At 38.0% G+C, this 14,565-nt stretch overlaps 1 protein-coding gene across 2 annotated transcripts in view; it reads right to left on the bottom strand.

The window, feature by feature from the left end:
- Positions 1–14,565, bottom strand: part of LOC126627275 (uncharacterized) — an 83,382-nt gene that overhangs the window by 14,568 nt on the left and 54,249 nt on the right. The window contains exon 5 of one of the 2 annotated variants that reach the window (XM_050296745.1): positions 7,102–7,521. The exons of the other annotated variant lie outside the window; for it this stretch is intronic. Within the exon in view, the coding sequence (XP_050152702.1) occupies positions 7,426–7,521 (96 nt within the window). The 3' untranslated portion in view covers positions 7,102–7,425. Of the gene's footprint in view, positions 1–7,101; positions 7,522–14,565 lie in introns of those variants that run through there. 2 annotated transcript variants of the gene reach the window in all.

Below are 14,565 nucleotides of genomic sequence, written 5' to 3'. Positions count from 1 at the left end.
ATGTGCTTGGCGTTGGCTAGCTACCCAATTTGGCACTATTATTCAACCTATGGGCTCCCTCTCTGATCTATGGCTTGATTTTCTGTCAAAGCGGTTCTCTCCACATCTTCGCAATGTCTGGCTAGCTTCAGGGTTTTTCTTACTCATGGCTATTTGGAAGATGCGTAATAAAGTGAAGTTTGAAGGCAAACCTCCCTCATTCTCACGTCTCTGCCACTCCACCTCGGCCTGGATTAGGCAGGTTGGAGCTCTCACCCCTGGCCATGTACGAGGCACTTTGGATCGGCAACTTTTAGTCTCTCTTGGAATATCGCCTAACCCCTGTAAAGCTCCTTCTATTGTCCCTGTTCTTTGGCACCCCCTCCTTCTTCTTGGGTCAAAGTGAATACTGATGGCCTTGCTAAAGGTAATCCGGGTCCTGCGGCATGTGGCGGGGTTTTTCGAGATTCTGCGGGTTATTTTCTTGGTGGTTTCTCCCTAAGCTTGGGCCATCGTACTTCTTTCTATGCGGAGCTCCATGCTGTCATCCTTGCTGTCGAATTGGCCCACGCGCGAGGCTGGCAAAATTTATGGCTTGAAAGCGACTCTTCGAGTGTAATATCATGTTTTGCTTCTGGATCTTTCTCTCCCCCTTGGTCGCTCCAGACACGCTGGAACAATTGTACTCTCCTTTTGCAGAACATGGTTTTTCGTTGCTCTCATATTTTTCGAGAAGGGAATGCTGTTGCTGACAAATTAGCCAATTTAGGGCTTCTATCATCTTCACTTGTCTGGCATTCCACTCCCCCAATTGAGATCCTCCCTCCTCTGCACTCAGATTTCTTGGGCATGCCAACCTACAGGTTTGTCTCCTCTTCTTGATGTGTTTTCTCCTTTCTTTTCCTAACCTTTTTGGATTCCCTTTTGTTTTGCAGTTTGTTTTGCAGGTTATTACCTTTTAAGGTTTATAGAGGGGTTTGGGCTTATGTCCGCCTAGTCTTTTCCTTGTATTTTCTTTTCCAAGAGGGGTACGGTCTATGTCCCCCCCTCTTTTTCCGGCATTTCCTTTCTCAAAAGGGGTAAGGTGCATGTCCCCCCCTTTTTCTTTTGTATTTCTTTTCTCTTGTTCTATGAGGGGTTAGGTTTATGTCCCCCCCTGTCTAGGTGTAACTTCTTTTTTCTTATCAATAAAATTCCCTCGTACCGCCGAGGTTCTCCAAAAAAAAAAAAAAAAAAAAAAAAAAAAAAAAAAAGTTCTCGAATACCTTTTGGGGTGGTCAGAATTTCTTAGTGCTGCCTGAGATCTTTGGAGTTTTCGTTGTGGGTGGTAGGAGAGGCGGCAGTGGGGGGTTAGGGACGGGTAGAAATTGGGAGCAGTTGGGGTTTGGAGAGATGGGGTGGTTGGAATTTCTTAGTACTGTAATTTTATTTTTTTGTTCTTTTTCATTATGGGTGTAAAAAGAGATTTGTTGGGCACTTTCGGAATATCAAGATAAAAAAAGATAAGTTGAATGTAAAAAGATGATAAATGAGTCTCAATAAAATTTCCCTTTATCCTTATCCTGTTTCCACCTGTGAAATCTCATCCCCGGAATTTCACCATTTATTACGTATTTCGTAATTTAAATTCGTATTTCGCGATTACGTTATCTTTATTAGTTAATTTTAATTCTACTAATTATAAGTTTAGTAATTGATTAGTTATCGAGCTGGAAGTTTCATAAACAATCCTTATCTTTCGTTGACATTTCGAAGTTAGAACTAGTGTTTTTAAATAAATCTTGAACCCACAAACGCATAGGCGAAAGCCGTTTGCGAGTCCGAATTATAACGGTATAGTTACAGACGTTTAAAGTGTTGAAACTTTAGATTGTGGGAATCATTTTAATTTCCACTTATGGGTTAAAGACCCAAACCCTTTTTAGATTAATGGACCGGCTATTATAAGTGGAATTGGGCAAATTAGGTGGTGGAAAAAGTTTAGGCAGCAGCCACTATTAAGGGGACCCAGCAGATTTTTTTTTAAGGTTAAGAAAGGATCAATAGGAAGGAGGAGAAGGTTGACATTTTCTTTTTCCATTGGGTGAACCCGTGCACCACCACCAAACCCTTTTTATTTTCAAACCGGCCAATGTTAGGCCAATTCCTACCATTTCTCTTTTGATTTTCCTACCTCCTTCACCTGCAACTTGCTCCACTACCTTCCTCCTTCCCTCTCTACAAAAAAATCAAGGGTTTTAAGGTGTATTTCATATAGAACTCCATAGGAGAACCCGGGGGTTCTCGACGACGAATTGTCATTCCGGAGAGTATCACCATTCACCATCACCCTTAAGCAGCTTCCCTTGGACCCAAGAACAAGACCCAATTGGTGGTTGGGGCATTGGAACACCAAGGAAGCCGAATTGAAGAACACCCACCTTCGGGTTTCGTTGGGTGCGAGCCAATTTGAGGGCCTTCCTGGCCAAATTGGACTCGGCCACATGTATAAAGTTGACTCTACTTGTTGAAATCTTCAATCTTGTAAAATTTGAGATTTTTTGGAAAAAGTCGAATTTTCCAATATGTGACATTCGATTTATGAAAATATTGTTGATTGTATATATTATCGATAAGGTTGACCACTTGATTATTCTAACAATTGACAATCTTATCATTGAATTGAGACAAGATTTTAATATGCTATTGTAGATTGTTTAAGGACCTTAGGGACTTATAAGTGAAAATCTAGTGATTGGATTTTACGAAGCAAATGACGTAAGATCATGCACCCTACATTAGAACGACGGTTCGATTCCTCATTAAATGTTGTTGTGGGAGACATATGAGAATTTTTTAGTATGTGAATTATCGAAGGAAATCTAAATGTGGACTTGTGCTTTGTTAGGCAGTGATAGAACATGATGCCTTGACTATCGTGCTAGGGTACATTAGCGCGGACTCCAGGTGAGTGACTTTAATATATGTGATATTGGTAATTACCAGGTTGTCATAATTATGATCCTGTGTGGATATGAATTGGTTTTATGAATATGTTCTATTGAATTGTTATTCCAATACTTCGACATCAATTTATGTTTATGAAATGGGGTGTGGCATGTATATTGGAAATGTGGTTTGATTTGTATGATTGGCATGTTGAGATTAATGTGAGGACTAGTAATGACCGTTAACCATTATGATGGGGATTTGTTGCTTCGATATGGTTTCACCTTCCGCTTCGGTGATTGGTTCTAAATTTAGTAATTGTGCCTAATCTTCCTTTGTTGAGTTTTTGTAAATTAAGTAGCATGTGCTTGTCTCATTTCTTTGAGCCGCCGTACATTCTGATTGTTGGTCTTCTGCGATTCCATTGAGTGATGGTCCGGAATCGTATCCACTCGAATTCCATTGAGAGATGGTCCGGAATCCCTTCTATTCCGCGATTCCGTTGAGTGATGTTCCGAAATCGTATCTAAATTGGGTTTCATTTAGTTATTGTTACGTATTGTATTTAGCGATTCCGTTGAGTGAGGGTCCGGAATCGTATCCACTTGGATTTCGTTGAGAGATGGTCCGGAATCCCTCCTATTTCGCGATTCTGTTGAGTGGAAGTCCGGGATCTTACTCACTTGGGATTTATTGAATTTGAATTGAGATGGCTTCAAAGGGGTAGGCTTCGGTCAACCTGTGTCACTCTAACTCTACTTTTCATTGTTGTATGAGAAGATGGTTGTGAGATGTTGTGATTGGTTTCAGATGAACCGTTGGGTGTTTGGGTGATTCCTTCGGGGTTTGCAAAAGTTGGTATTGATTTCTTATGAATGATTTATATTCAAGATATGTAAACTGTGTTTGATGGTTGACATTAGCATTATTCTCACATACTTGATATTATTGTCATTCGCATAAACTTCTCAACTTATCCAGGTTGTTGTTTGCCTGGTGCACCACTCCGATGGTGTAGGCACTGATCGTACAGATGACAGGTTTGAGTAGACTCTGGGAAGTTTGTAGGTGGGGACTAAGCCTTAAACAATCAACCAATTTTTTCTTTTTCCTTTTTCTTTTTCCTCCCCTTTTAAACAGCATTTCTTCTTCTTTTCCATTTTCCTGTATCCTTCTTCCTGTATTCTTCTTCCATTCTCTTCTATTTTCTTATTTTTGCAGAAACATTACTCTGCGATCTGACAAACACGACATAGAAAACAAACACAGATTGACCAAAACAAAAGCGGACAACTTTCACAAAACTCACCTAATCCAGACCCAAAAAAAAACTAATAACTAATTTTCCAACACCCCCCGTCAAACTCATGGTGGTACACGTCATGAGTTTGCCAACAAGTAGATGTGGATGCAAGACTCCAAATTCCAGTGCTAATGCCACTGCCAATGTCGATGCCGATGCCGATACCAATACCGATGCGAATGCCAATGCCACTGCCAATGTCGATGCCGATGCCGATGCCAATACCGATGCGAATGCGAATGCCGATGCTAAACAAAAAACAAAAAATCCAACTTTCGTAACGTCGCTCGAATGATCACTAGTCCAAGCACTCGAGCGATCGTCGCAGTGAGAACGACAGACAAACCAAACAAATCATATTTCTTTCTTGCCCGTGTGGGCCTAAGCCTCAAACAATCAACCAATTTTTTCTTTTTCCTTTTTCTTGTTTCTTCCTTCTTTTTTTTTCTCCCCCTTTAAACAACACGTCTTCTTCTTTTCCATTTTCATGTATCATTCTTCCTGTATTCTTCTTCCATTCTCTTCTATTTTCTTATTTTTGCAGAAACATTACTCTGTGATCTGACAAACACGACATAGAAAACAAACACAGATTGACCAGAACAAAAGCAGACAACTTTCACAAAACTCACATAATCTAGACCCAAAAAAGAAACCAATAACAATCAATCTTGACGAACCTAACTAGAACCCTAACAGATAACGGAGGCAAAAGAGAAACGGATATCAAACAAGCAGATTAAATCCCGAATGATCAAACCTACTCTGATACCAAGTTGAATATCAAAGTGCGTAACGAACAAGATTACAAAATAATAAGAATATTATTAAACAAACTGAATGCCGAAACGGTTACATAATCTCAAGAAACTACATCGTGACTGACTTGTTAAAACTAACTAATACAAGCACTACTATATATAGTGAAAACTAAAGCAAACCCTAATCCTTAAAGGATATAGAAAACTAAAGCACAATCCTAATCCTTAAAGGATATAGAAAATTCTAACATCCTTGTCCCACAAGAAAACCATAAACAAAAAAAAACTAATAACTATTTTTCCAACAGGTAGCAGTGCAGTTATCAGAGACTTGGAGCGTTAGGTTACCCTTGTTTCACTCTTGTACTTTATCGTTTGGGACTTTCTTTTAAGCACCTCATACTTGTTCTTAGTAAAGCAAAGATTATGCTTCTTTTTGGGATGTACATATTTGTAAATATTTTGTGGAGAACTTAGCCACCTTCACATTATTTTGGGTTATCAGTTAAAGTATTTCATTCCGTAACTTATACCGTATTCAAAGAACATCGTATTCAAAGAACATTATTTTCCTTGTCAGGTGTCAATTTTCGACGTATGTTGGGATCGGGACGTGACACCACCCCTAGTCTCTCCGGAACTTCCTTTAGCAGCAAAATGCGTTACTTTGGCAACCCAAAATCCCAGAATCGAATACCGTAATTAAACTTGTGAAAATCAGGAATTTTAATAGACTAAGATTACCTTCAACTCAACAACGCCCATAGAAAAATCAGTATCAGCGGACGTAAAACATTCCTTGATTCTTTAACAACTGACAGATACACACTTGCATCGAGAAAATCGATCGACGGAGGTCCAAGTAGAAGAGAAAATGCAGCAGGAAAATGAAGGAAACTAACCCGGATAAAGGGGTGGTCTTTCAAACAAAATAAATATAGATTCATATGAAAAAGAGTTTGTCAAAAGCATCCAAGAGCAAAACAAGGAAATTTGAGCACTCCTCTCTTTTCCCCATTTTACATAGAACACAGCATCAGCAAAGCAATTATAAACCTGAGTCACCAGCTCTCACTTTGATTGTTGTTTTTCTCAGCCACACAGACACTCTTTCTCTTCCACCCCAACACTCACAGATATCGATTCGTTACTTCCCCAAGTTCTGATTTTTAAGCCGCACCACACCATTCTTTTTCCTGTCTCTTGACATCACGACTCTGATCTATTTGGCCCCCATCTTTATCCCAGATTCAGCAAGAGGTTTAATCTGTAGAATAAAAAGGTTGACGTGTAAACTTGTTACTTTCACTTGATACACTGACTCGATATATAAAAAACAGAGCATAAATACAGTAAGTCCCAATATTCATATTGAACTCAAATGCCTAAGAGAAACTAAAGATATATTTCTATCCCACGACAACAATTCCCTTTCCCCAGATGATGTTGCACTGGTATTTTTAACCCTTCGCACCCAAAAACCCAGATCAATGAAAAAAGTCAATCGCGTACACTGAATCTGAACCAACAATGCTGAAAATAGTTGGCAACAGAGACTTGTAAACAATGTTTTTGTTTCACCATTATCATTATTATTAATCACCCAAAAGCGACTCGAATAAGTGAATATAGGATGAAATTTTAGTATAGTTTATATGGGTCAAACTTTGCTAAGTGCAAATAAAGACACAAACAGGCTTACAACAGTAAGCCATTTGTTGAATATCACATACGAACATATGAGGTAAAAGGACAAATACCTCCCCCGAAATAAGTCTTCCAACTCCATTAGGATCGGCATCTTTGCTAAGTACCTCCATCAACTCAACTAAAGGCCTCAAGGTAGCAATTGTCCTTTCATTTCCAAATAACTGAGCTCCAATATGAGACAAAAAAGAAGAAATAAATAACATATTTAAACAAATCATAAGGGAAAGTTCTATCCATTTTCTATATGATTGAAGAAGTGGAAAAGAAAACCAATGCTTTGAGTTAAAAAGAAAAATAACAAACAAAACTTATGCCATAACGCAGCAGTATACTGCCACCCACAAAATATTAACTACTTTAAAGGAATTTCCCATAAGACAGATATGTCAATAAAAGAAAAAACAATCTCAATTTCCCCCTTTTCACTAATTATGAACTTATTAAATTACAGCTTTGACACATGGTGCAGAAACTTAGTTCTGTTATGCATTCCGGCACATAATGCCCTAGTAGTTCAAATTCATGAGTTTCAATATGCGTATTCTAGTCTCCGTAAGAATGCATCGCATCTCATTAATGTAGAATACAAACACACAAAAATATGGACAGATTACCCAACAATTTTTCGGTTAAAAAAACAAGTATCCAACTAAAGCAAAAAATGGAGGCCATACTCGCCAAAGTAAGCACCAAAAGTTCCAGATTCACGCCATCTTTGTTCCTGTCTCTGGAATATCATCGACTCTATGCTGTCGCTTGTATCGCTGGTAAGAATCCCCAGAGGTGCTCAATATCATGATTCCAATCTATTTGACCCCCATCTATTTTTGCAAGTTTTTGCTGAAACAAAATTTCAAATACTCGTATCTTAGAATTTTAACCATAAGAAAAGAAAAGAAAATACAGTAGACTTGCACTAATAGCTGCCATTTAAAAATTATCAGTCACAATTAGAGCTTAAGTGATACCTTGATTACAGACATCAATCTGGTGTTAAACCGAAGAACACCTCTGCCATCACTTTCCTGATCCAGATTTTGCGCCATACTATATGCCTGCTCGCACACTAACATCCAAACAATACAACTCTCGTGAATACATAAATACTCCAACAAAAATACAAGTATCAAAACACCACCAGACCAAATATTCCAGCTCGGAAACAAAAGATAGTCCGTAGACAACTTTGATTGGACAGCAAATTGAAAACATCTTTACATCAAAGCAAATGCTACTGAAACCAGCAGCATACTGTAGAATTCCAATCCTTAGAACAATTGTTAAGTTCGATTATGACGATTAGCTAAATGTAGCTCACTTAAAACTAAATCATAGCCGAAATTATACGCACATACAGAAATAGTAACAATTCGATGTTGGTATTTAGACAATCTTTCATCATTAATAAAACTTGAATAAAATGATAAAGATTGAAAATCAAAGAAACAGAGTGCATAGTGCTTTGGAAACAGAGGGCTGATGCTTTTTCTATAAACAGAGATATGATCTTTTCATTCAGATATTTCTGATATATATGGCTCAATACATAAGCCGACTGAAGTAATTGGGTCGACTGATAAAGGCAACAATCAGCCCTTTTACACAGAATTGAGTCGACTGAAAAACATTACAAATTACATAAAAGGACATAAGAAATTAGACGGCAAACAGAAGCAAAGGATTAATTTTAACACTCCCTCTTAATGCTTTGATGCTTCACTCCCAAAAGTTCTCTTAGGTAGATGAATCTGTCCTTTGGTAATGCCTTGGTGAAGATATCAGCAACTTGATCTTCTGTCTTGCGGTAGACCACATCCACTTCCTTGTCTTCCACAGCACCTCTGATGAAGTGATGCTTCAGAGCAATATGCTTTGATTTACCATGACAGACAGGATTCTTGCTCATGGCAATAGCTGACTTATTGTCACAAAGGATATGATTTGCTGATTCTTGTTTCTCACCAAAATCTTGCATAATTCTTCTCAGCCACACTACTTGAGAAGTTGCAATTGAAGCCGACACATACTCAGCCTCTGCCATTGATAGTGCAACTGATTTTTGTTTCTTAGATGCCCAAGAGAATACACCAATCCCTAATGTAAAAGAATAGCCATATGTGCTCTTCAAGTCATCCACACTACCTCCCCAATCACTATCACAGAACCCACACAATTTTGGCTCAACATTCCTTTCATACATAATACCAAAGTCAAGTGTACGTTGTATGTATCTTAGGATCCTCTTTGTAGCTCCATAGTGAATGCAAGTAGGCTTGTGCATAAATCTGGACAATAAGCTTGCAGCATACATAATATCAGGTCTAGTCGTTGTCAAATACAACAAACTCCCAACTAGGCTTCTATACACAGATTCATCAGCATCACCACTACCATCTTCTCTTTGAAACTTTTCATTCACAACTAGAGGTGTTGCAACAGGCTTGCAACCAACCATTTTGAACTTTTCTAGAAGTGTTTTTGCATATTTCTTTTGAGTAATAAAGATACCATCATTTGATTGAATGATACTAATTCCCAAAAAATAATGCAACATGCCTAGATCACTCATCTCATATTTCCTCATCATGTCATTCTTGAAATTCAAGATCATATTATGACTACTTCCAGTATAAACCAAATCATCAACATATAAGGAAACAATAAGGATATCTGAAATACCTTTTGTTTTGACATAAAGGGCAGGTTCATTCTCACTCCTTTGAAAACCTCTTTCATTGAAATATGAGTCGATCTCTCCATACCATGCTCTCGGAGCTTGTTTCAGGCCATAAAGTGCATTCTTAAGCTTATACACCTTGTGCTCTTGTCCTTTAAGAACAAATCCTTGAGGTTGATCAACGAACACCACTTCTTTTAGGACTCCATTTAGGAAAGCCGACTTAACATCAAGTTGGTGTAGAAACCACCCCTTCTGAGCAGCTACGGAAATAAGGCCTCTGATTGTTTCATGCTTAACTACCGGTGCAAATGTTTCTTGGAAATCAATCCCGAGTTTCTGAGAATAACCCTTTGCTACCAATCTAGCTTTATTCCTTTGAACAGAACCATCTTGATTGAGCTTAGTCGTATAAATCCACTTCACTCCAATGACAGAGTTGTCACAAGGTCTGTCCACTAGTTCCCATGTCTTGTTTTTCACAATGACATTGATCTCGTCTTGCATTGCAGCCTTCCAAGTCTCTTCTTTCACTGCATCATCAAAGTTTTCTGGTTATTCAACACAAAAATTGCAGCTTTCATAGACTTTATTTAAGCTCCTTAACCGAACCGGCGTTGAACTTGAACTTGAAGGTGTAGGAGAGTGAACTTAAGGACTGTTTTCAGGTGATAATTGTGGAATTTCTGGCTCAATTTCCTCTTCATTTGGTTGATTTTCTTCTTCAATTCTGATTAGTGCAGATTCCTCTCGGATGGTTGCTTGATTCCAATCCCACGAAGATTTCTCACTAAAAAGAACATCTTTACAAACCACAACTTTCTTCCTTTTTAAATTGTAGAGTCTGTACCCTTTTATGTATGAAGCATAGCCTATGAAAATGCATCTTTCACTTGACTCATCAAGTTTTTGTCTTAGTTCTTTTGGAACATAAGCAAAGCAGATTGACCCAAACACTCTCAAATGATTCACGGAAGGCTTTCTTCCACTCCATGCCTCAAATGATGTCTTCTCTTCAAATGCCACTGTTGGATGCCTATTCATCAAGTAGACCGCTGTATTAACTGCCTCACCCCACAAATATTGAGGCATTCCCTTGTCATGCAACATTGCCTTAGCCATTTCGACTATGGTTCTGTTTTTTCTCTCAGCTACTCCATTTTGTTATGGAGTGTAGCTGACTGTAAGCTGCCTTTCCAAACCAATATCTTGACAAAACTTATCAAATTCTGTGGATATATACTATCCTCCTTTGTCACTTCTAAGAACTTTGATTAGATAACCAGATTGTCGCTCAACCATAGCTTGAAACTTCTTGAAGATTGAGAACACTTCTGATTTCTGTCTTAAAAAGTATACCCAAGTCATTCTGGAATAATCATCCACGAAGATTAGGAAATACTTGTTTCCCACTTGAGTAGAGGTCTTCATGGGTCCACAAACATCTGTATGAATCAATTCCAATGGAACTTTTGCTCTCCAAGCTTTACCATGTGGAAATGAATCTCTATGATGCTTCCTAAGTGCACACCCTTCACAGATTTCTTCATTTTCTTGGATACTTGGCAACCCATGCACCATTTCTTTTTCTTGTAGCTTCTTGAGACTTTGAAAATTCAAGTGGCCAAGCCTTTTATGCCATAGCTTTAAATCTTCTTGCACTTCCATCTTGAATGCAGATTGAGTTGCATACTCAATTGTGAGAGGAAAACTTCTACTCTTCCTCATCTCAATCTTAGCCAAGAGTTGTTGACGATTCCTCCTATCGTATATCTTGCAAGTATTGTCACGAAAATATAAGTAGTAGCCATGCTCAATAAGTTGTCCAAGACTTAGCAAATTTTGCTTCAAATCAGGAACTAACATGACATCCTTGATGAACATCTTTCCATTCTTTGTATGCATGGTAATAGTACCTCTTCCCAATGTATCGACTAGCTGCCTATTTCCCATCTTCACTTAGGTTAGGTTTGTAGTGTCAACATTATGGAGAATATTCTTATTCGCCGTCATATGATTGCTACAGCTGCTGTCCACAAACCAAACTTTAGCTTCTTCTTGGACGGTTGTATCATGACCAAATAAAATATATTGGTCTCTTCATCTTCTGCTTTGGTGTAGTGAGCTAGCTTATTATCTTTGTAGGTACAATCCTTTTGCATATGCCCGAATCTGCTACACTTGTGGCATTTCACTTTTCCTTTGAACCAACATTCACCAGAATGAGCTTTGTCACAAATTTTGCACTTCGAAACATACAAACTCTTCTCAACCTTTTTCTTCTCTTCAAAATTACCCTTTCCTTCCCACGCTTTGTTTTTGCCTTTCCAATTCTTGTTGGAGTTGGCTTTGCTTTGACTTGAACTAGCTTGAGTTTTTGGATTCACTGTAAGTGTTTGGAAAGCATTTTCTACATCATTGTTGTCATGCCTAGATAATCTCTGAGCAAAACCTTTGAGAGAACCAATCAATTCTTCAACACTCAAAGTTGACAAATCCTTAGTCTCCTCTATGATTGAAACTATGTTGTCATACTTTCTTGGCAAGCTAATTAGATACTTCTGAACTATTCTCTCATCAGACAAGATTTCACCATAGCTTTTCTTTTGATTAATAATCTCAGACAATCTACTTAGGTAATCATCTTTCATTCTTATATACTCAAAATCTCTTCTCAAAGATTGGAGTTTGACAACCCTTACCTTAGTATAGCCTCTGTAGACTTTCTCCAGCACATCCCAAGCTGATTTGGCACTTGTCTCATTTGAGATTCTCGGAAAAATTTCATCTGAGATAGCATTTTGGATGACCCCAAGAGCTTTTGCATCTCTCTTGATGTTTTCCTTCAACTCCCTTGTTTGAGTCTCTGTCAAAACCATAGTACTTAGAGGTACAACATAGCCATCTTCAATCAAGCTCCACAAATCATGAGATACAAAAATTGTTCTCAACTTTGTCCTCCAGAAGTCGTAGTTCACTCCACTGAATATAGGAGTTCGAATCTCACCACTGCTACTTGAACCAGCCATGAATTTGAAAAATTTTGATTTTAGGGTTTCACTTAGAATTTCCCCCCTTTTTGAGAATAAAAAAACGCCCCACTCTTTGATCAAATTGGCTCTTATACCATGTTGGTATTTAGACAATCTTTCATCATTAATAAAACTTGAATAAAATGATAAAGATTGAAAATCAAAGAAACAGAGTGCAAAGAGCTTTGGAAACAGAGGGCTGATGTTTTTTTATATAAACAGAGATCTGATCTTTTCATTTAGATATTTCTAATATATATGGCTCAATACATAAGCCGACTGAAGTAATTGGGTCGACTGATAAAGAGAATGGGTCTATTGATAAAGGCAACAGTCAGCCATTTTACACATAATTGAGTTGACTGAAAAACATTACAAATTACATAAAAAGACATCAGAAATTAGACAGCAAACAAAAGCAAAGGATTAACTTTAACATTCGAACGGCACCAATAATCGAATTGAGCACGGAAAAATCAGCATTAATTTAAAAAATTCAAGAAAACAAGAGATAGGCTTACGAATTCTGGAGACGTTGGGCTCCTCAGCTTGAATCACATCGGCAGCTTGTAAGATCGCATCGATATTGACGGCGGGACGGCGCCGGCGATTCCACTTGGAACCCTATCGCGGCCTGGCCGGAGCTCCTGAGCTGCTTCAGCTTCAGCTGAAATCGTCGTGAATCTCAGCCATCCGGCTCAGATGAAACTGGAGCTACTGGATATCAACGCGACCAGGAGAGAGAGGTGGTACGGTGGAAAAACAGAAGATGGCTTGAAGAAGAAAAAGACAACAAGTGAAGAGATAATTAAAGAGGTAGAAAATATAGATGAAGTCCCAAATTCTGTTGCAGAAATCTATCCTAGTTTTATTTATTAAAATCAAAACCTATTCTACTTTTATTTATCATTGATATGATTATCATGGAGACTCCTCGTCGAACAACGTGACTTCTTCTTTCAAAGATTTCAACAAGTCTTTTGTTGGTTTTCCCATAAAAATTAACCATGACCATTTTTGGTTTTGGAAACGGACTCAAAACTAACAATGAACACAAAAGAGAGAGAAGGGCAGTATGAACACCAACAACCATTACCTAAGCGAAATATCCACAAAACTCAAAAGACCAACAATGACTCGAAAATGCAGAAGCTTGCCTGCTCAAGGTCTCGGACTCGAGGGCAAGGTGTATTTGAACAAGGGCTGGGCATTTATTTTAAAAATTAAAAAAATTAAAAAAAAAAAAAAAAAACCGACTGAACCGCACCGCCGAATTAGTTTAGCTTGGTTTTTGTTTTTTTTTTGGTATTTAGTCCTCGATGGTTAAACGAACCGCATTGACTTTAATTGGTTTGACAATTCTCTCTCAAAATTCTTGGAGTGTGGTTAATCGAACTGACCCGTATATATTTTATTTTATTTTTTCAATCATAATTAATACGTGTAGCAATAAAAATGATTAGTTATTTACGAGCTACCGTTTTTCCACCACATGAAAACAAAACATGACTAGTTTAAGATTCATTTGGAGAAGGACAGGGGGCATGACCATTTGTAGAAGGCAGCATCTACTGCTTTGGTGCTCTCCTTGGGTTGCTTCATTTGTGCTTTCCCCTGAGCAATCACTCATATTGGTCATTGGTGCTACGTTTTGTAGCTTTTGAGAGAGAAATTTGCTATGTATTTTCGTCTTACACAAACAAAGAACCAATCCATACCAACCCACCATTGTCGGTTAATTGACTTGATAGGTTTTCAACCCAGTTTAGTCGGTTTCGGTTTACAATTTTGGCCCAACCAAATGACACCCACCCTTATTGTGAACTACAATTGTCGATTAAAAACACACGCACACCCTCAAAGCAAACACCACCGGTTCAAGCAAATCTGAGGACATTCGTAACTTGAGACCACTTCAATATTAGAAAGAGAACAAACACTATACCAATAACTAATAACTGGTAAGAAACCGAAAATATGAAGTAAAAATTTTGACCTTTCGCAATTAATAGCATTTTAATATGTTAATTAGCAATTATCCAATAATGCGTTTTAGTGTTCAACGGGGTAGATTTATTTTATGTGGCGGCATAAATATTAACCTATGGTCTTATTAGCCTATAAGCTGTATCAACTACATAGTTAAAGTTAACAATTTGTATAACCAAGTGAGGG

This window comes from Malus sylvestris, chromosome 6 (genome assembly GCF_916048215.2).
Source record: "Malus sylvestris chromosome 6, drMalSylv7.2, whole genome shotgun sequence".
Taxonomy (NCBI): domain Eukaryota; kingdom Viridiplantae; phylum Streptophyta; class Magnoliopsida; order Rosales; family Rosaceae; genus Malus; species Malus sylvestris.
Note: the sequence above shows the minus strand (reverse complement) of the source record. Positions and strands in the feature narration are given on the sequence as shown.